Source organism: Schistocerca americana, unplaced genomic scaffold (genome assembly GCF_021461395.2).
Source record: "Schistocerca americana isolate TAMUIC-IGC-003095 unplaced genomic scaffold, iqSchAmer2.1 HiC_scaffold_54, whole genome shotgun sequence".
Lineage (NCBI taxonomy): Eukaryota > Metazoa > Arthropoda > Insecta > Orthoptera > Acrididae > Schistocerca > Schistocerca americana.
The window spans coordinates 1,879,648-1,901,911 of NW_025726280.1; the positions used below are offsets into that span (position 1 = coordinate 1,879,648).

At 41.4% G+C, this 22,264-nt stretch overlaps 1 protein-coding gene across 1 annotated transcript in view; it reads right to left on the reverse strand.

Annotated features, from left to right (window-relative positions):
- LOC124586124 (F-box/LRR-repeat protein fbxl-1-like) overlaps positions 1–22,264 on the reverse strand; it is a 75,226-nt gene that overhangs the window by 19,452 nt on the left and 33,510 nt on the right. The window contains exon 3 of the mRNA XM_047131411.1: positions 14,074–14,259. Within this exon, the coding sequence (XP_046987367.1) occupies positions 14,074–14,259 (186 nt within the window). The remainder of the gene's footprint in view (positions 1–14,073; positions 14,260–22,264) is intronic.

The window sequence follows — 22,264 nt, forward strand, 5'->3', positions numbered from 1 at the left end:
CACGTAACGAACGTACGATGTTTGGTGCCTCACAGAAGGCTATCATTCAGAGCTGCACGTAAAGCTCAAAGTTGCAGCTCGAGTTACGCACTGTAATTGAGTCGACAACTTCACGAGCGGTCCGTCATCCGAGTATTATTCTTGATGACTTTTACCTCGATTCTCACACAGTTGCCTTTCTCAAATTTTCTCGGTGCACAGGACCTGCTACACAATGCCAAATATTGCAGTCTAACTTCTTCTCCGTCTACAAAATACCGAGGGCGGGAAGAGAGCTTTGTAGTATTTACACTACTAAATGATGTAACAACTCTTTGAAGAACCATTATGTTTTCGGTTGTTCTTTCTAACAATTACAACACAGTGTGAGGGTAGTGGTGTGTAGTATCTGTAAGTGGTTGTTCTTTGGTGGGCGACAATGCCCAGTGGCGCAGAGAGTCGCTAAGTAGAGGCAGTTGTTGAGAGGTTGTGGACAGTGTAGGCTGCGTGAGCCGAAGGCGGTTACATAGCGAAGGATTTACCTCTGTGTTTAATAGTAGTGGCACAGTTTGATTAATAGTGTGTTTATGTTTGTGCAGTGTGATAAGGGAAAAAAATTAAATTTTACCAGTTCTTAATGCGTCTCCATCAGTTAGTACCACACCACTGCATGTAACAATGAACGAAATCTCGATATACACGGTCAACTAAAACAAGAGGAATGTAACATAATAATCATTAGTTAAGCCATATAATCTCCAAGGAGACGGGAGCTTATAATTGCATCTCTTGTTAATCAGAAAAACATATCCAAAAGGAATCTCAGAACAGATCAGAAGAGAATGACACCTTTCTTCAGCTCCTTTCAACCGTCCGTCTGGACGTCGTCATTCTGGGTGGCCCGTCTCATTCTCTGCCTTCTGAGACACAGCCGAGCCACGACGCAAAGCACGAGTGACGCCTACACTACAGGTGGCGACACCTGACCGCTATCGCACCCTGGTGACATTCTGTGCTAGCTTGGCTCGCTCCGACTCTGCACACTCGTGAAACCGGCACGAACACAGTGGAAAATTCTCTGCAGCCCAACCACCTAAGCAATAGTTTTACACTGACACCTTCCATCTCACCGTGAGGAAGAGGTGGAGCAACCACGAGCTGCACACATTCGACGAGCCAAATGACACGGACTGGACAGTACCCAGTTGGAGTTGTACGGTTTGGTCCAGTGGGTCGTGATACTGCTCATTTTTGTACGACATCGAGTGTACTGGTGACCCAATGAAGTGTTTAATCTGCAGTATGTACCGTGACTTGAGCACTTTTGTTGAGGTTACTGTGAACATTAACAGTGTTTATTTCCACATTCTCAGTAACCAAACGTTTTCCTTCTGTGTATGTTCCTGATCAGTATGCTGTGGACACTCCTGTCATTTGAGATGACAACAGCCATGTTCACAGGGCTGTAAGCATACATACCCAGTTTCATGAACATTCAATAGCCCTGCCACACCTTGACTTCTCCTCTATACCAGCCAGTATAAATCCCATTGGAGAATATGTGGGACTCATACAATGTAGGCTTTCACAGCCGGTGTTGTCTTCAGTTGAAACTTCCTGGCAGAGAGGCCGTGGTCGATGTATAAAATTTCCACCTGACGTTTCGTCTCCATCTACGAGAGACATCTTCTAAGGTCGACCGGCTACTGCCACTGAGGCACCATGTACTCTCGCATTTATAGAGGGCACCACCGTTCGTCACGTGATGCCGACGGTATGCCTATCTTTGGAAGGCATCTTTTTGGTGGGTCTGAAGATTGTTTCGAACCCATACTTGGCCAGAACTTTCTAGATACGGTCCGTGACCCACCATGAAGTTTAAGGAATATTTAAGAACTGCAAAAGACGCCCGACATCCCCTATCAACACCTGGTGTATACAAAATTCCATGCAGTTGTGGACAAGTATATATTTCAACAACGAAAAGAAGTGTAAAAACCCGCTTAGCCGAACATAGAAGTAACTGTCGCTTAGGACACATCGAAAAATCGGCCGTAGCTGAGCATGTTTTTCGAGATGGGAATCACAAAATTAAATTTAATGAGACAAGCGTTCTAGCACGAACATCCCATTATCATGCTCGCATGTGTAGAGAAGCAATAGAAATTCACAAACACCATAACAACTTTAATAGAAAAGAGGAAGTTTTAAAGTTGGACAAAATATGGATGTCGACGTTGCGCCAGCAGAATGACAATCAATTACTCTTAATCGAGAATGATGACGCCTCCCAAAGATAGGCATACCGTCGGCATCACGTGACGAATGGTGGTGCCCTCTATGCGCTCTATAAATGCGAGAGTACATGGTGCCTCAGTGGCAGTAGCCGGTCGACCTCAGAAGACGTCTCCCGCAGATGGAGACGAAACGTCAGGTGGAAATTTTATACATCGACCACGGCCTCTCAGCCCAGAAGTTTCAACTGAAAAATATGTAGGACTATCTCAAATAGTGGTGGGAAGTAGCAATCGATATCCCCACATTTTTTGTAGCTCTTTGTTTTTTTTTTTCTTTTCTTTCTTTTTTTTTTTTTCTTTTCTTTCTTTTTTTTTTTTTTTTTTTTTTAATCTCATTTTGTTCGTTGCATTTGCTCGGGGCGGACGTCGTAAGACGTCCATTGAAGTTCGTTGTTGATCGATTAACTCAGTTTTTTATTACAGAGGGCAGCTAACCCTCTGGCCGAACACGCTGAGCTACCGTGCCGGCGTAGCTCTAGATGATCTGAGCATTGACGAGTGGCTCCGGCTGGGTTTGGCATACCTGAAACAGCGTCTGGACTCTCAGCCACTGTGAAGGTGTTAATGTGATGTCTTTATGGGGTGAGTAACTTTGTGTACGGTGCACTTAGAATGGCACTCTCTGCTGGCACACGCAAATGTTCACTTAGGTCGTATCAAAGCCAATCACAAACTTGTGAAACTTGAATTTCTGCTGATGTATAAGATATTCAAACAACTTGAGGGAGCACAGTCAGGAGATGTTTTAGGCAACCAATGACACGTAGCCAGGTGAACAGCCCTTCATTTTCGCAGCACAAATGCAATAGGGCAGCATTGTGTGAGGAAGTTTAAAACCTCAATATGCAGGTCACATTCAGACAAACACTGTGATGATAGATGTCAAAAGTTATCAATAGCAAATACTAAATGGTGACGTCTCTAGAAATGGAAGTTTTTGCTTAAATTCCATTTAAAATCCAGCTCTCTCCCTCTCTCTCTCTCCTGAAACAACAGAGAGACAGAGTTAATGTTGCTTCCTCTCCTGCTGATAATTAATATTCACAATCAATAACTTCCGGTGTTCATCATCTTTGGTTGTGCAGTGGAGCTAGTATTTACTCTCTCTCTCTCTCTCTCTCTCTCTCTCTCTCTCTCTCTCTCTCTGTGTGTGTGTGTGTGTGTGTGTGTGTGTGTGTGTGTGTGTGTCCTTTTCGACCAGCATACCGAGGTTTTAAACTTCCTTGCACAGCACACTCTCATCTCTCATTGCATATGTGGCTCTCAAACGGTGGGGTGTGTGCCTATCGAAATATTGGCGGTTGTCAAACACGTCACCAGCTGTGTTCTAATAAGACATTTGAACAAGTACACTCTCGAATAGTACCAAATACGAGAGTCGAGGAAAAAAATATTTGGTTTTTGGTTCTCCAGCACTTTTCATTGAAGATAATTGAAGAAAACTTATTTTACAACATATTTTGGTAGCTGAGCTACTTTTCTATGTAGCTGCCACTCAAATTTAAATACCTGTCACAGACTCATTTGCCTTCAAGTTGTTGAGCCAGTCACTACTGACCTCTTTCAGTTTGTTGTCATTACCATTGTGCTCTCAGCTCAAAAAGTTCTTCATTTTGTGAAAAATATCATAATCATTTCATGACCAGATCTGGGCTATGACGTCGCTGTTCAAAAGCTTTCCACATAAACTGCCATGGCGACGCAGCAGAATGCGGCTGAACATTATCGTGAAGAACCACAGTGCTGCCGGAAAACAACCCATGCATCAGTTTTGAATTGCCTGGCACAGTCTCCGAAGGGTCTGACGGCAGGCTGCAGCATTTTTGGTCTCTCCTTTAACCCTACAGCCAACGAGCAGGATGCCCATTCAATCCCTAAACACTGTGGCTGTAGCCTTTCTGGTGATCAGAATTTGTTGATTTTTTTTTGTTTTGATGTAAATCACGAATGGTGCCATTTGAATGACACGCACTTTGTTTCTGTACTTTTACATGGAACCCACGTCTTGCAACCAGTGACAATGCGGTTACAAAAACCCCCACCATACTTGTTATGCTGTGTGAGAAATGTTGCTGCCAAATGTCAAGAATACCACCTGGTACACACTTTCTATAGCCGAAATCACCAGAATCAGTTTGATAAAATCCATGTGGTACACACTTTCTATAGCCCAAATCACCAGAATCATTTTGAAAAAACTGATCATGAAATTTCAGGAAAGTACAAGTTCAGTCCATCAAAAGTGGAACGTTTATGGCATCGAATTTTTTTCCTGCGTTTGTCAGTAGCAACTGCCAGTCTGGCGGATTGTTCTTCATCATAAATTTTCCTCTGTCTGCCACTAAATGTGATGCACAATTTTTGAACTAAAACTTCATTCAACACACTTCCATAATGTTTTGTTATGTGTTTCTAAATTTCAATACAGCAGACTTTTTGGCATTCAGAAACCACATTATGCTAAGAACCTCACACTTCATGATCATTACAAGGTGCTGTGACTATTGCCTACTTGCTGACACCATTTTCCATAGGTCAACTGCTTCCTGCGCTGGAATCTTCCTCTTTTGACTTCATCCTACATTTTTATTCTACTCCTTCCCACTTTCTTCTGTGCTCTCACTGAACCTTCAAGAGCTGTTGTCAGAAATCCTTTTACTCATTTTATGTGTTCCGCTAAATCTGTTCCCCTTTTCTTAATGAAGTTTAGGAGATTTCTTTGCTTCTTTATGCTTTTCACTACCCCATTACTCCTCACTTTACCCACTCATGTTGTTTTCTCCATTCTTCTTTCAACCTCACATCTCAAATTCTTTAAATCTCCCTCACACACACACACACACACACACACACACACACACACACACACACTCTCTCTCTCTCTCTCTACATCTAGATCTACATCCACATAGATATTCTGCAAGTCGTCATATGGTGTGTGGCAGGGGGTGTTCTGTACCAATACTTGTCATTTCTGTTTCAACTCTATTCGCAAATAGAGCAAGGGAAAAATGATTATCTACATGCCTCCATATGAGCCCTAATTTCTCTATCTTATCTTCACGGCCCTTCACACAGAGTATATTACTGACAGTAGAATCGTTTGGCACCCTGCTTCAAATGTGGGTTCTCTACATCTTCTCAATAGTGTTTCTCGAAAATAGCTTCACATTTCCTCCAGAGATTCCCCTTTGAGTTCCTGAAACATCTCCATAACATTCACGTACAGTTCGAACCTACTGGTAACGAACCTAGCAGCCCACCTCTAAACTGCTTCGACGTCTTCCTTCAATCCGGCCTGATACAGATCCCAAACACTCGAGTAGTACTAGCTTCCTATATGCAGTCTCCTTTACAGGTGAACCACTCTTCCCTAAAATTCTCCCAATAAACTGAAGTCCACCATTCAGCTTCCCTGCCACAGTGATCACACACTCGTTCCATCGCGTATCGCTTTGCAACGTTAATCCCAGATATTTAAATGACTTGACTGTGTCAAACACGACACTAGTAATACTGTATCTGAACATTACAGGTTTGATCTTCCTACTCATCCAGATTAACTTACATTTTTCCACATTTTGGGCTAGCTGCTATTCATCACACCAACTAAATTTTGTCTAAGTCATCTTGCATCTTCATACAGTCACTGAACTTTGACACCTGCAAACAACTGCAGATTGCCACCCACCCTGTCCACAAAATCATTTACGTATACAGAGAACAACAGCGCTACTGTCACACTTCACTGGGGCACTCCTGGAGAAACACTTGTCTCTGACAAACACTCACCGTCGAGGACAACATACTAGGTTCTATTATTTAAGAAGTCTTCGAGCCACTCACATATCTGTGAACTCATTCCATATGCTCGTACTTTTGTTAACAGCCTGCAAGGGGGTAGCGTGTCAAATTCTTTCTGGAAATCTGCATGTTGCCCACCATCCATAATTCTCAGTATGTCACGTGGGAAAAGGGCAAGCTGACTCACACAAGCGAAACTGTGCTGATCCGTGTACATAAGCTTCTCATTCTCAAGAAAGTTAATTATATTCTTCTTAAATTTATTATATTCTGTCTCTCTCGCCTTCAATTCCCAGCTTTCACAGCCATACAGAAAAACACTCTACACTCTCACTTGGTGGGATCATTAATTTTGTCACACGTTTAAAAATCATACAAATAAACAGTAAATGACACATGCTGTTTGTGTCATACTGGCACTGAAGACAATGAAGGTGTAAGACACAGTGGCGGGATTGCGGGTAGAATTGTGCAGCTCTCAGATCAAAACATTCTTTACTTTTTTTTGAAAGACCCTCTATTTCCCTGGATAAACTGAAAGAACCAGAGGATGTAGAGAGCTTCAGGGAAAGTATAAGGGAACAATTGACAAGAATGGGGGAAAGAAATACAGTAGAATAAGAATGGGTAGGTTTGAGAGATGAAATAGTGAAGGTAGCAGAGGATCAAGTAGGTAAAAAGACGAGGGCTAGTAGAAATCCTTGGGTAACAGAAGAGATATTAAATTTAATTGATGAAAGGAGAAAATATAAATATGCAGTAAATGATGCAGGCAAAAAGGAATAGAAACGTCTCAAAAATGAGATCGACAGAAAGTGCAAAATGGCTAAGCAGGGATGGCTAGTGGACAAATGTAAGGATGTAGAGGTGCATATCACTAACGGTAAGATAGATACTGTCTACACGAAAATTAAAGACACCTTTCGAGAAAAGGGAAGCACTTGCATGAATATCAAGAGCTCAGATGGAAACGCAGTTCTAAGCAAAGAAGGGAAAGCATAAAGGTGGAAAGAGTATATAGAGGATATATACAAGGGCAATGTTCTTGAGGACTATATTATAGAAATGGAAGAGAATGTAGATGAAGATGAAATAGGAGATACGATAATGCGTGAAGAGTTTGACAGAGCACTGAAAGACCTCAGTCGAAATAAGGTCCCAGGAATAGACAACATTCCATTAGAAATACTGACAGCCTTGGGAGAGCCAGGCCACATAAAACTCTACCATCTAGTGAGCATGATCTATGAGACAGGCGAAATACCCTCAGACTTCAAGAAGAATATAATAATTCCAATCCCATAGAAAGCAGGTGTTGACAGATGTGAAAATTACTGAACTATACGCTTAAGGAGCCCCGGCTGCAAAATACTAACATGAATTCTTTACAGACGAATGGAAAAACTGGTAGAAGCCAACCTTGGGGAAGATCAGTTTGGATTCCATAGAAATGTTGGAACACGTGAGGCAATACTGACCCTGTGACTTATCTTAGAAAACAGATTAACAAAAGGCAAACCTACATTTCTAGCATTTGTAGACTAAGAGAGAGCTTTTGACAACGTTGACTGGAATACTCTCTTTCAAGTTCTGAAGGTGGCAGGGGTAAAATATAGGGAGCGAAAGGCTATTTACAATTTGTATAGAAACCAAATGGCAGTTATAAGAGTTGAGGGGCATGAAAGGGGAGCAGTGGTTGGGAAGGGAGTGAGACAGGATTGTAGCCTCTCCCCAATGTTATTCAATCTGTATATTGAGCAAGCAGTGAAGGAAACAAAAGAAAAATTCGGAGTAGGTATTAAAATCCATGGAGAAGAAATAAAAACTTTGAGGTTCGCCAATAACACTGTAATTCTGCCAGAGACAGCAAGGGACCTGGAAGAGCAGTTGAACGGAATGGACAGTGTCTTGAAAGCAGGATATAAGATGAACACCAACAAAAGCAAAACGAGGATAATGGAATGTAGTCGAATTAAATCGGGTGATGCTGTGGGAATGAGATTAGGAAATGAGACACTTAAAGTAGCAAATGAGTTACTGATGATGGTTGAAGTAGAGAGGATATAAAATGTAGACTGGCAATGGCAAGGAAAGCGTTTCTGAAGAAGAGGAATTTGTTAACATCGAGTACAGATTTAAGCGACAGGAAGTAGTTTCTGCAAGTATTTGTACGGAGTGTAGCCTTGTATGGAAGTGAAATGTGGACGATAAATAGTTTCGACAAGAAGAGAATAGAAGCTTTCAAAATGTGGTGCTACAGAAGTATGCTGAAGATTAGATGAGTAGATCGCATAACTAATGAGGAGGTGTTGAATAGGATTGGAGATAACAGGAGTCTGTGGCACAACTTGACTAGAAGAAGGGATCGGTTGGTAGGGCATATTCTGAGACATCAAGGGATCACCAATTTAGTACTGGAGGGCAGCGTGGAGGGTAAAAATTGTAGAGGGAGACCAAGAGATGAATATACTAAGCAGATTCAGAAGGATGTAGGTTGCAGTAAGTACTGGGAGATGAAGAAGGTTGCACAGGATAGAGTAGCATGGAGAGCTGCATAAAACCAGTCTCTGGACTGAAGAGCACAACAACAACAGTAAAGTGGAAAAGTGAAGGGACACATACAGCACAAAAGCGTACAGGCTGACCTCGTCTGTTGACTGACAAAGACTGCTGACAGTTGAAGAGGGTCGTAATGTGTAATAGGCAGATATCTATCCAAATCATCACACAGGAATTCCCAACTGCATTATGATCCACTGCAAGTACTATGACAGTTAGGCAGGAGGTGAGAAAACTTGGAATTCATGGTGATAAGCCGCACATCACACCGGTAAATGGCAAACAACGCCTTGCTCGGTGTAAGGAGCATAAACATACAATGGACGATTGAACAGTGGAAAAACATTGTGTGGAGTGACAAATCACGGTATGCAATGTGGCGATCCGATGGCAGGGTGTGGGTATGGCGAATGCCCAGTGAATGTCATCTACCAGCGTGTGTAGTGGCAACAGTAAAATTTATAGCTCGTGGTGTTATAGTGTGGACGTGTTTTTCATGGAATGGACTTGCACCCCTTGTTGTTTTGAGTGGCACTATCACAGTACAGGCCTACATTGACGTTTTAAGCACCTTCTTGCTTCCCACTGTTGAAGAGCAATTCAAGGATGGCGATTGTATCTTTCGACATGATCGAGCACCTGTTCATAATGCACCGCCTATGGTGGAGTGGTTACATGACAATAACATCCCTGTAATGGACTGGCCTGCACAGAGTCCTGACCTGAATCCTATAGAACACCTATGGGATGTTTTGGAGCACTGACTTCATGCCAGGCCTTACTACTGCCATTGATACCTCTTCTCAGTGCAGTGCTCTGTGGTGAAGAATGGGCTGTCATTCCCCAAGAAACCTTCCAGCACCTGATTGGACGTTTGCCTGCAAGAGTGGATGGTGTCATCAAGACTAAGGGTGGGCCAACAACAAAGTGAATGCCAAAATTACCGATGGAGGGTTCCACAAACTTGTAAGTCATTTTTAGTCAGGTGTCCAGATACATTTGATCACATAGTCTATCTTACAACCTGCCTCATAACTGCTTGACAGAAAGTCACCTCAATTTTCTGCTTGGTCTATGTGACTAAATAATCTTAATCGGGGGCCAGTAAGCTCTATCTCACACAGCAATCCACACCTTTTATTTCTTCGCTTATGCTGTTATTATCAATTATCGGCACTTCTGAGCACTAGACTATCTCTCATCTCTCACAGTTGGTCCCGTTCAACTCGATGTATTTCTCTTTAACAGCAGCATTTCTCCTGGAAGAAAAGAAGTACTGAGTTTTGATGTCGTCTACTCAAATGCTCAACTCTTATGCTTTCTTTTCTAGTCTGCCAAATACTTGTTCCAGTTCTTTCAATTTTCTGGACAACATGCAATCATCATAGGGATATGCTCGGTTTTGGTTCACATGGTTAAACAGAGTACCACATGGGTTATTGATCTTTCCACTTATCATCACTTTCTCCAACACTATGTTGAAAGGTAGTGCAGATAGTAGATCCCCCTGTCGTAACTCTTGGTTAACTTCAAATTTTTAGAAGAATTTCTTTCTATTTGCACTTGGCATTTCATGCTGGTGAGGACCAATTGTACCAATCTCATTAGTTTATAATGAAATTTCATACCCATTACAATCTGATATAGCTTCTTCCTTTTAAAGCTATTGTAAGCCTTTTTGAAACCTACAATGAGCTGATGTACATCCACATTATGTTCATAGTGCTTCTCCATTATTTGCCTTATAGTAAATATACAGTCAGTCACTGATCTGCCCTGTCAGAAATCACACTGATGGTCTCCAAGTATCTCTTCTGCAAATGGAATGAGTCTCACAGGAATGACTTTGGCTATGACTTTGTACACAACATCAAATAAGGCGATACCACAGTAATTTTCACAATCTGCTTTCTCCTTCTTCTTATAAATCGGGCAAATAATGGCCAAGTTCCACTGGTCTGACATCACTTCTTTTTCTCATATTTCAAAGATCAGCTGGTGGACAGGGTGTGACAGATGTTCACCACCACCTTCAGTCATCTCTGCTGAAATGTTATTGATCTCCGAGACCCCATTATTCTTCAGGCTTTTAACTGGCAACCTAATTTTCTCTACTATTGTTGTGGGTGCAAATATTTCATCCTAGCTACCACTGTGCATGGCCGACCGTGCCCTGTTTCATTTTCTTCCAGTATTACTACAGTGAAATCTCTCTATGATATTTTTTTTCAAGGGACCACGAATTCTCAACACTGCATCGAGGTAAACACTGTAAAGGTGAAGACTTCTAATTGATGATTATAAAAGTTGAGTCAAATTTTACTGAGGTTATACTACGTAAGAAGACAGTAAATAGTAAAAATTAAAAAAGAATTAGCTACAAATAATTACTTTAATAATGAACTTGTAAAATACAACTTGTCAGACTTTCGCAAAAATCTATGAACTGACACAAATTGAACATCCTGTACCCAGGGTTCTTTGAAGTAATCAAGCAAACATGTTTGCTTCCTATTTCCTCTGGGGTGTATTAGAACCATTTCTTGCTCCAAATGAGAAAGTTGTGCTATTGTTGTACCCGAGGGGTCATCATAAATCTTCTGAATGTTTTGAATGTTTCAAATCCTTCAGCCACCTTTGTATAAATGGATCTTCAGGCCCCAGATTCCTTCTTCCCATCCAGGGTGAACCCAAAAACGTTTGTTTTTTTCATCACAGTCATTGACATCATCATCCTGCCCTCATCCTAATGGTTACAGGCACTGCCAGGGAAATATTCGAAAAACGGCTACGTCTACCGTGTGTAAATTTATGGCCTGTGTGGTTGTGTGTACTACTGCTGGAAGAAGAGTAAATGCTCAAAAGCTAGGATGAATGTTGTTGCTTTTAAGTGTTTCTATGTTCCACATACCAATCTGTTAGACCGTAGGTAATTGCCTTTCCCTTATTTTACGTATTGCTCCATCCTGGAATTTCCATTATTGTTATAAATTTAGATAAAGTGTCCTTGAGCAAACAACCATTATAATACAAAACAGTTGGGTCATAATTCAGAACAGTAATAAAATAATTTTGTGCTAGCTACGTAACAGAACAACAATTACTTTAAAAAATAGGAACCTCAAGGTCACACCTGTCAGAAATTTTTAATTCAAATGAATTATGTTACGAAAAATCACTAATTCTCCTTCCATTTTCACATTTTATTCCATCTAGTGTAAACACGCAGATTCGTGCCAGGGATACCCTGTGTGTACTGTGTAATTGGTTGACGTGAACCAATCTGCAGTTCCAAACACGTATGCCTGCAGTGCACCTCAGGTGTATAGTGTAATTGAGGTGGAGTGTTAAACACACCGTACAGCTGTTCACCGTTTGCTCACACGAAAAACAAAAAAACAGTGCCGACGAGACAAACGACAAGCACAATGTGTGTCACATCTCACATCACGCGGGCACTGACGCTGACGTGTGACTCACGCCCAGTGTGACCTTTCAGAGCTTGTGCAAATACACAGGACGGGAAATGAAGCACCTCCACCAAAGGCTTAAATGCTATGAGGAGAGAAATAATTGGTTAGGGTTCCAAAAATATGAATGTTACATGGAGGAAAGTGTTGTACAGAGTAAACATACTAAAGAGGAAACTTTAGCAGTGGGCAAACGGGCTTTTCGTCGGGACTGGAAAAGAAAGACAGAACATGGGGGAAACATTATCTGAGGGAAAGTTATAAAGAGGTTTCCGTATATCTCTGATCAGCAGTTTACTAAAATATTCAGCCCACCATTCCAGAATCTGTTCTTCTCCTCCTATAAAATTTCCTTCTTTAGCACTGCAGAATACAGTACTCGAATAAAAGCCTTTATTTAGTTCACGAACCCTTTCATAGAATTTTCTTACTTCTTCGCCGTTACATTTTTATTCTAGCTCCATAATTCGTGTCTTCTCTGATTTTCATTTCTTGCTTCTGTTGATTCTGTTTACTTCCTCCCTTTCCTTTGTGAAATCTTCCGTATTAGATTTTGTTGCCCTGTTTATCATTTTCTTTCTTGCCTCATTTCCCTCTGTCATTTTCTTTTTACAGTCTTCTTCAAACCATCCTGACACTTAACAGAGTTGGTACGAGGGTGAATCAAATACAAATGGGATTTTTGTTCCTGAGCACCAACAGTTGGTAGGACCGGACCTGTGCTGCTAGTATTGTCGGGTGGTTCCGTGAGGAGCAGGGAGAGCCGGCTATCGCATACCTCCGACAGCTCCGTCCGTAATGCGCAAGATATCTGAGTGACAGGTCTACCTCTCCACTGCACGATGCATAATTATTACAAAAATTCTTGCTCGTGAAAGAGTTAGAGTGATAGAAATCTTCCAGAGACTGATTGCACAGTTCGGTGATCAAATACTGTCAAGGATGCGTGTGTTTGCTGGCATAAAGATTTTGAGGAAGAATGGGAACGTGTGGAAAATCAGCAATACGATCATCATCCTCGGACCAGTATTACAAACTGAGACATTTGTGCAGTTCGATACATTCTCGAAGGCGACCGATAGGTGAGAGTATCAGAAATAAGTTACGGGAGCTTTCGAGTGATCGTCACAAATTACCTACAACTCCGGAAAGTTTGTTCCACATGGGTACCTCGCCTTTTGATCAAAAATCAGAAGCTGACACATTCGGAGGTCTGTCAAAGTCTTACAGCAAGGTTTGAGGAATAAAGTGATGCACTTTTGAGTCGGATCGTCAGCTGTGACCTGTGTGTCGGTCCACCACTGCACTCGCACATCCAGACGGGCCAGTAAGGAGTGTTGGAGGAAGGGGGAGGAAGTCTCAGGGAAAGACAGGGCTCAGCTGTCAGCTGGCGTGGTTCTTTCCACCATTTTTCATTTTTACCGGTAAGCCATTTTGCTCACTGCATTTTTACACGAGCAATGCACAATCGGTGCTGCACGCTACTGTGAGCTGCCGAAGAAGGTGAGGGCTGCGTATCGCCTCAAAAGACGAGGTCGACCGCTTTGACAGGTCGTCGTCCTCTGTGACAGTGCTGGACCCGATACTGCAGCTCTGGTGATCTCCAAATTACAGAAAATGCACTGGACTTAACTTAGTCGTCCTCCTTACAGCCCGCACCTATCACAATGTGATTTCAATTTATTTGGACAGCTTGAAAAAAGCTCTAGGAGAGCACCAATTTGAAGATGACGGGGGTGTGGAGGAATCCGTGTGCAGTTGGCTTCTGACGTGACCAGCTGCATTCTATAATGCTGCAATAAAGAAACCTTCCTTCTCCCTGGGAAAAATGTACTTCTGAAGCAGGGAATTATGTGGAAAAATAAATTGTAACTGCCTTTTTTTCAATAAATGAATTTTTTAAAAATAAAATCTGATTTATATCGACTCAGCCTCGTACCTATAAATAGTGAGGAATGACTTACTGGAAGGCGAGAGAGATGAGGCGAGGCCGGTGCGGGCAGAGCTGGTTGCAGTGCAGTTCACGCAGGTTGTGCAGCTCTCCGAGATCTGCAAACGTCGCGGCCTCCTCATCGGGTGCCACGTCAAAGAGGTGCAGCTGCAGTTTCTCGAGAGAGCTGGCGGCCTCTTTCAGCACGGGAACCACACATCTGTCGGCAAGTGACACACTTTAAGCTTTTTAAAAATTTTTATTATACAGGATGTACAGAAATACCAAAATTTCCAATACCGGCTGTATTAGAGCGGAAAACATATTTTAGGTATTTATTAAGTGGACAACCTTACACTGTGTGTGCCCTAATTTTACGTCTGTGCAGATGAACTGTAAATAATGTCAGCTCCAGACATCAGCAAGGCACGACGGTGAATAAAACACTCCACCTGCCGTGGCAGAGCGCTTTTTCTTTGGGACGTCGCAGCTCAGTGGTGGCTTGAAGGACGAGGAGTGAAAAGAAGTGTGCAAGAAAGTCAACAGAGAAATCAAATGATGAAAGTTGTTAGAACTGTCACTCAGTCATTGGCTAATATCAAAGCAAGACTTACGTATGTTGAGACTTCCTGAGATCTGTTCACCTAGAGTGTCACTGAAGTTGTACACAGAGAAGTAGTGAACATATAATACAGAAGATTTAACGATACACTGTTTACATCTTTGTGTAAATAGTTGACGTACATCTGCACTCTCTTACAGACTGAGTAATTTTTCCACCTATCTATGTAATTATGTAGTTATGTAGTTCTCAATTCGTTCAAGCAATCAGTCATTCATAATAGGAAACACAATCATATCTCAGTCACTCAAATGATTCAGAAATTTTACTTGTTAGAATGAAATCAGGCGATGATTCTTCTTCTCTGCAGGCTCGTGCTTTGTGGCAGTCTGCTAATCTGTACAAATAAAATGCCTCGTAATTTTGGGAGCGTTGTATAATCAGTCGGGAAACCTCAGATTATGCGGATATTTGGCTTTGATGAAGTTTAACCTTCTGAAGAAGTAATGGAGCTCTTGGATTATTAAATGCAGGTTCGTATCCAGTCTTTCGGAAGATCCCTTCTGATTAACAACTACGCAATATATTGATGGATATCATTAATTCTCAAATGTCAAATACACACCTTTTGTATAAAGGAGCAAAAAAAAAAAAAAAAAAAAAAATATATATATATATATATATATATATATATATATATATATATATATTTCCCTTTTAATCGTACAATTTCGTATCAGTTATCTTTTGTCATAAATTTCAATATTCAGATTACAATTCTTCAAACAAAGCTCAGGCTAATCGGCACGAAGACAATCTCGGAAGCTTTTTCTGACAACCACCAGAGAGAGTACTACAAAGAATAATTATGTGCTCATGGCATAGTTATTGTATGAAACTACTTTGAGCATGGATTCTGGAAGTATGAAGATAGAAAGTTAGTAAACATCATTCAAGGGTAGAATTGTATCAGAATAATTCATCGAATATAAAGAGGTATTACAACCTCGACCTTCTGCAGGAGGAGTCGAAGTCACACGGCCAGAAGTAGTGGCACTGTGCAGCATTTCCACAGCGTCGAGAGAGCTACGAGAAGGCAAGCGTCGGGCTCAAATGAGACAAAGGTGATCGCGTGAAGCATCAGAATGACAGACAGAACTATAAACAAGGACTCGGTTACTACCGACAACCGGAGACCATTTTATTTCACTTCAGAACATGAAACTAACATGACGCTTGAGAATTATAGAGTTTTGGGAAGGGAGAAACAAAATTAAAAGACATTCCTAAAATAAACACATTCTTGAGCAAAGTATTATGGAATGATCAATGTACAGTTGAAATGTTAGTGTGGTTGGGCACTGGTGAAGTCAATGAATGTGAATGGAAGAAAATGATCACAGTACACAAGGATCTGTAGTGTAGCTATAAGCCTAGGCTACTTTGGAATGTCACAGTTTGGTTGCAAGATGGTGAAGCCAACAAATGTGAATCAAAGAAAACTCACTGTGATGACAAACACATATGTAGCATAGCCTGAAGTTTATGTTAATGTGGAATGTTTAATTAATTGTCAGTTGGGGAAGCCATCAAATGTGAATGGAAGAAAACTGGCTGCCGCGGCAGACTGATCTGTAGTGTAGCCCAAAGTCTAAGTCACATCTGAATGTGGGAGTTTAAATAATAATCTCAAAAACGTAGTGTGGTTTTTGTTTTGTTTTGGAATACTCCATTTTCCAAGGTCGTGATTTCACAGAAGCCTAAAAGAACAGCTTAAATATTACACAGCATTAAATTTCATATGTCAGCATTCTGCACACCTATATTTCATTATACCGCCCTGTATTTTCAGTTACTCACCATGATTACATTTATCATACGCTTTTGTCTCACTGGTTCCCATATTTGATCTATTTCTCTTGAAAGATACTTTTCAGTGCACTGCTTAGCAATTTTGGTGATTTATATAAAATGACGTACTTCTTACAATATAGCAGAGATGCTGAGTTGCAGATAGGCACAACAAAAAGACTGTCACAAAATAAGGCCTTTGTAAAAATAGACAGACACAGACACACACACACACACACACACACACACACACACACACACACACACACGCACATGCACGTGTCCACAGTCTCTTCAGCTTCCTGGATTTTTCATTGTTCGATGTACTTCTTACCTACATGTCAGTGCCTAAAATCTGATTTTGATATATGACAATCTCTTTTAATTGGATACAGATATATTCTTAAGTTTTATCACACTGTCCCTCTCTCTCTCTCTCTCTCTCTCTCTCTCTCTCTCACACACACACACACACACACATCTTTCCCTGCTAATGAAGTTTGTGTGTGTGTGTGTGTGTGTGTGTGTGCGTGCGCACGTGCGCAAGCGTGCGCGTGTGAAGGGGGATTTTGCTTGGTAAGTACATTTTTAATTTTTTGCATTTTAAGAAGAATGTCGTGGATTTATTTGATATAGCAGAATGTGATTCAGTTGTATACCTAAATATATGAGTGTCAGGGCCAGTGAATGCTGTGTGTCTGATGCTCATAGGTTGGCAATGTGTCAGTTATGCATGTACATCAAGTGATGTTTTCAGTAACAGTTTTTGCAGCATGTTTTGCTTTCTTGGTACTGAGGACAGAATTCTAGTTATATAGGTCAAGTGGAGATTTCAGTGCCAATTTTTGTAGCAAGTTTCGCTTTCTTAGTATCGTGGACTTCTTTCTAGCTATGTGGTCAATTGAAGTTTCCAATACGAGAATTTGTAGTGAGGTTTGGATTTTTGGTTAGACTTTTTTGATACATTTTCTTACAGATTTACTCATTAATTGGTATTATAAAGCTCGGTTTACCTAAACAGGTTAATAAAAAATGACAATACCAAATTGTGTGGGTTTTTGTGGCCTTCATGCAATGTAGATGTTATTGATTCCTGTGTATTATTTTGCTTGGGTATGTGAGTTAACACAGAAAGTCATTTGTTTTGTTTATCACTACCCAAAATCCCCTAATTCCTACGTGTTTCCTGTTACTTTCATGTTATTCTTTAAATTACTATAATCAAATTTTGTATTTATTTGTTTTGTTAATTTACTGAGTTTGTCAATGTGGTGGACAGAGGTAATATGGCTAAGTATGCTATATTCGTGACTTCTTGGATCAAAGGTGACAGCCAGTAATGTCTCGACATTTCCACTGTCCACATTTATCGTAAATTTTAACGACTATAACTCTGAAAGTAAGTTTCATGAAATTAGTAATTTTTGTCCCAGGTTGCTTTATGGAAATACTGTTTTGTATGCTTATTGCTTCTGCACTTAAAGGGAATTAGTAATACTTTTAGCTTAACAAATCCAGAAATTAAAAGAGAATCAGCAGACTTATTTTAAAGTTATTTGTTGCTGTTTAGTAAAACATTGCACCCGCCACAACGGAGCCTCACTGTGAAGGCTGTTCTCAAACATGGGATGAGATAGATGGAAATTGCCAAACTATTGTCAAACAATTGGAAACTGCTTTGAATATGTGTGTTGGGAGAGCTCCCCAGAGTTTTGTACCAGAGGTAACAAAGTTACCTCCAGCACTATCCTCTCCTGTCTCCTCTACAGAAGACTATTCATCCACTCGGCTGTGGGTGATGTGTCAGTGGGAGGGCTAGGCAACATTTCCAGGGGAGACAGGAACCAGGGAGAACTCCGTGTGTTAGACCCATCTCAATAACAGACAAGTTCAAAATGCTGACTTCCCCTGAAACTACACTCAGCCAGTGAGACTCACTTTCACTGTCGGAAACCTGTTCTGTCTCAGGTCAAGAGAAGGGAAATGTGAAAGTGTACAGTCTATCACTAATTTGTAGTTCAAATGTATGGCAAATAATGGTACCTGTTAGGGAAATGTCAGCTAGGGATGTAAAGGAAGATCAGATTCACCTGCCTGGGGGGTCTCATTCAGCATACCGAAGAGGCTAGTCTGGCAGCCGTTGACAAAATGAGGTACAACCGAGAACCGGTTGTGGTGGGTGTTGGAACAAATGATGCCTGTCATCTTGGCTCCGAGGTCATATTCAAATTATCCCAAGCAGATGGCAGGAAAGGCTGAGGAGACCATCCTTGTTCAAAGGTCACGGTTTACAGCACTGACCACAGCAAGATAACGCCGAGAACTGTACGGTCCCCCTAAATGGGTAAGAAATGCACTACATATCAGAGGCTGCTACCCAGGTAGCTGAATGTGTATTGAGTGCACCCAAGGGCTTTTTAGATTAGGTAACCCAATATTCACTCTAGACAATGACAGATGTAGGGGACGCAGAAGTGTCCGTATAAGATTCAAAGAAATGCCTCGTACAGGTGAGAGTCTTAAAATCCTACTGATTAATTGCAGCAGGATTCAGATGAGAGTGACTCACATAATGCTAGGTGCAGAAATCCGGTTAAAACCGGAAACTGATGGCAGTGAGATTTTTGTGAAAACTTTAAATGCGTATTGAAAGAGTAGGCTAATGGTAAATGGATGTGGTGTATTTCTCATAGTAGATGAGAAGAATACAGTTTTGTAAGTGGTGGGCATGGCAGGGTACCCTGCAAAACATTATTAAACCACCTACTTCATACTGTCTGGAAGACCAGTCACGATAGAAATATATTGGATATAACAATAATAAATAAACCTGAGCTCTTTGAGGATTTACACATAGGCCGGTATCAGTGACTGAGGCAGCTGTAGTAACGATGATTATCAAAATACAAAAAGCACCAAAATGAGTAGAAACATTCACAAATTCAGTAAACTAGATAGAGATGACGTAGTGCCATATCTCAGTAAGGAACTCAAAACATTGAGCTCTAGTGAGAATACTGCAGACAAACTGTGGCTTAGGTTTAAAAAAATAATTGCCCATAAATTTGACAGATATGTACCTAGTAGAGCAGTTCATTTTCTTAAAACATTGGGCTACGAACAGAGAGGCGCTACAAATTTGGCTGTCAAGAGAGTAATGACTACCGTCACAGAAATTTATCGAAGACCTGTCGAGAAACCAAAAGAAATTCAGATCGCGAGTAAAGGCTGTTGCTGGTATGTCTCCAGACACTCGTGGGCACGACAGGGACTGAGACTGAGAGTAGCAAAGCAAAAGCAGAAATGCTTAACTTGATTTTCAAATGTTCTTTTACAAAGGAAAATCTACGGGTGCTGACTCAATTTAATTCTTGCACCACTGCAAAGATAAGCAATATAGATTTTAGTGTCAGTGGTGTTGAAAAATAACTGAAATCACTAGAACTGAACAAATCTACAGGGCCTAACGGAATCTCCATCAAATTCCATACCAGACCTGTGGCTAATTTACAATAATCTATCGCAGTTCACTCAAACAAAAACCTGTGCCCTTAGTTGGGAGAAAGCACAGGACACACACTTCCACAAGAAGGATGGCAGAAGTGATCTACAAAACTACCATCCAATATATTTAGCATCCATCTGCTGCAGAATCTTAGAATATATTCTGAGTACAAATGTAATGCTGTATGTTGAACAGAATGACCTCCTCCATCCCAACCAGCACGGATTTTGAAATCATTGATCGTGTGGATCCCAACTCATACTTTTCTCACAGGAAATCTTAAAAGCCACAGATCGAGGCAGTCACGGAGATGCAACATTTCTCAATTTCCGAAAAGCGTCTGACTCAGTACCATAGCTATCCTTATTACTGAAAGGAACATTGTATGGGCTGTGAAGTGAAAGTTGTGAGCAGGCTGAGGAATTCTTGGGAGGGAGGACACAGAGTGCTATCTTGATGGAGAGTCACTGTCAGGTGTTGCAGTAACTCAGGGTGTGCCCCACAGAAGTGTGTCCAGACACTTCTGTTCATGTTGTATATTAATGACCTTGAAGACAATATTAACTGTAATCTCAGACTTTTTGCAAGTGATGCAGTTATCTATAATGAAATACTATCTGAAAGAAGCTGCATAAATAATCAGTAAGCTCTTGACAAAATTTCAAAGTGGTACAAAGATTGGCAACTTGCTCTAAATGTTCAGAAATGTAAAATAGTGGACTTCGAAAAATAGAAAAAATGTAGTATCCTATGACGAAAATATCAATGAGTCACTGTTGGAATCGGCCAAATCATACAAATACCTGGGTGTAACACTTTATAGGGATACGAAATTGAATGATCACATAGGCTCAGTAATGAGTAAAGAAAGCAGGCAGTAGAGTTCAGTTTATTGGTAGATTAGTGGGGAAGTGCAATCAGTCTATAAAGGAGATTGCTTACAAATCATTCGTGCGACCTATTCTAGAATATCGCTCAAGTGTGTGGGACCTGTACTATGTAGGATTAACACGAGACACTGAATGTATACGGAGAAGGGCAGAATGAATGGTCACAGGTTTGTTCGAGCCGTAGCAAGAGACTGTCACAGAGATGTTGAAAGAAGTGAACTGGCAGGCTCTTGAAGTGAGACATAAACCATACCAGGAAAGTCTACTGAAGTTCTAAGAACTGGCTTTAAATGCTGACTCTAAGAATATACTACAATGCCTTACATATCACTCACACAGGAACATTTTCACTGTACAGTGGAGTGTGCGCTGATATGAAGCTTCCTGGCAGATTAAAACGGTGTGCCAGACCGAGACTCAAACTCGGGACCTTTGCCTTTTGCGGGCAAATGCTCTACCAACTGAGCTACCCAAGCACGACTCACGCCCCGTCCTCACAGCTTTACTTCTGCCAGTACCTTGTCTCCTACCTTCCAAACTTTACAGAAGCTCTCCTGCAAACCATGCAGAACTAGCATGGAGTGTGTGCTGATATGAGACTTCCTGGCAGATTACAATGGTGTGCTGGACCGAGACTCGAACTCAGGACCTTTGCCTTTCGCAGGCAAATGCTCTACCAACTGAGCTACCCAAGCACGACTCACGCCCTGTCCTCACAGCTTTACTTCTGCCAATACCTCGTCTCCTACCTTCCAAACTTTACAGAAGCTCTCCGCTGCAGAGTGAAAATCTCATTCTGGAAACATCCCCCAGGCTGTGGCTAAGCCATGTCTCCGTAATATCCTTTCTTTCAGGAGTGCTAGTTCTGCATGGTTCGCAGGAGAGCTTCTGTAAAGTTTGGAAGGTAGGAGATGAGGTACTGGCAGAAGTAAAGCTGTGAGGATGGGGCGTGAGTCGTGCTTGGGTAGCTCAGTTGGTAGAGCACTTGCCTGCAAAAGGCAAAGGTCCCGAGTTTGAGTCTCGGTCTGGCACACCATTTTAACCTGCCAGGAAGTTGCAAGATCAGAATAATTACAGCATGCACAGAGGCATTAACAATCATTCTTCCTGCACTCTGTACAAGAGTGGAACAGGAAGAAACCCTAATAACAGGTACAGTGGGAGGTACCCTCTGCCAAGCACCTCACAGTGATTAGTGAAATCTTGATTAGATGTAGATGTAGATGTACGTTAGTGATGCTAAAAGTGCTGGGCACTATCTGGATTCTGACTGCCTCTGAACTGAGAATTTAAATTCAAAACGGTTGTGTGTGTGTGCGCAAACTACTGCAAGACCGCCTTACATTGATTTCGAGTCTGGACAATGGCTAGATTGCAGAGATGAAATTAGCTTCCACACTGCCACAGAGAGGAGAGG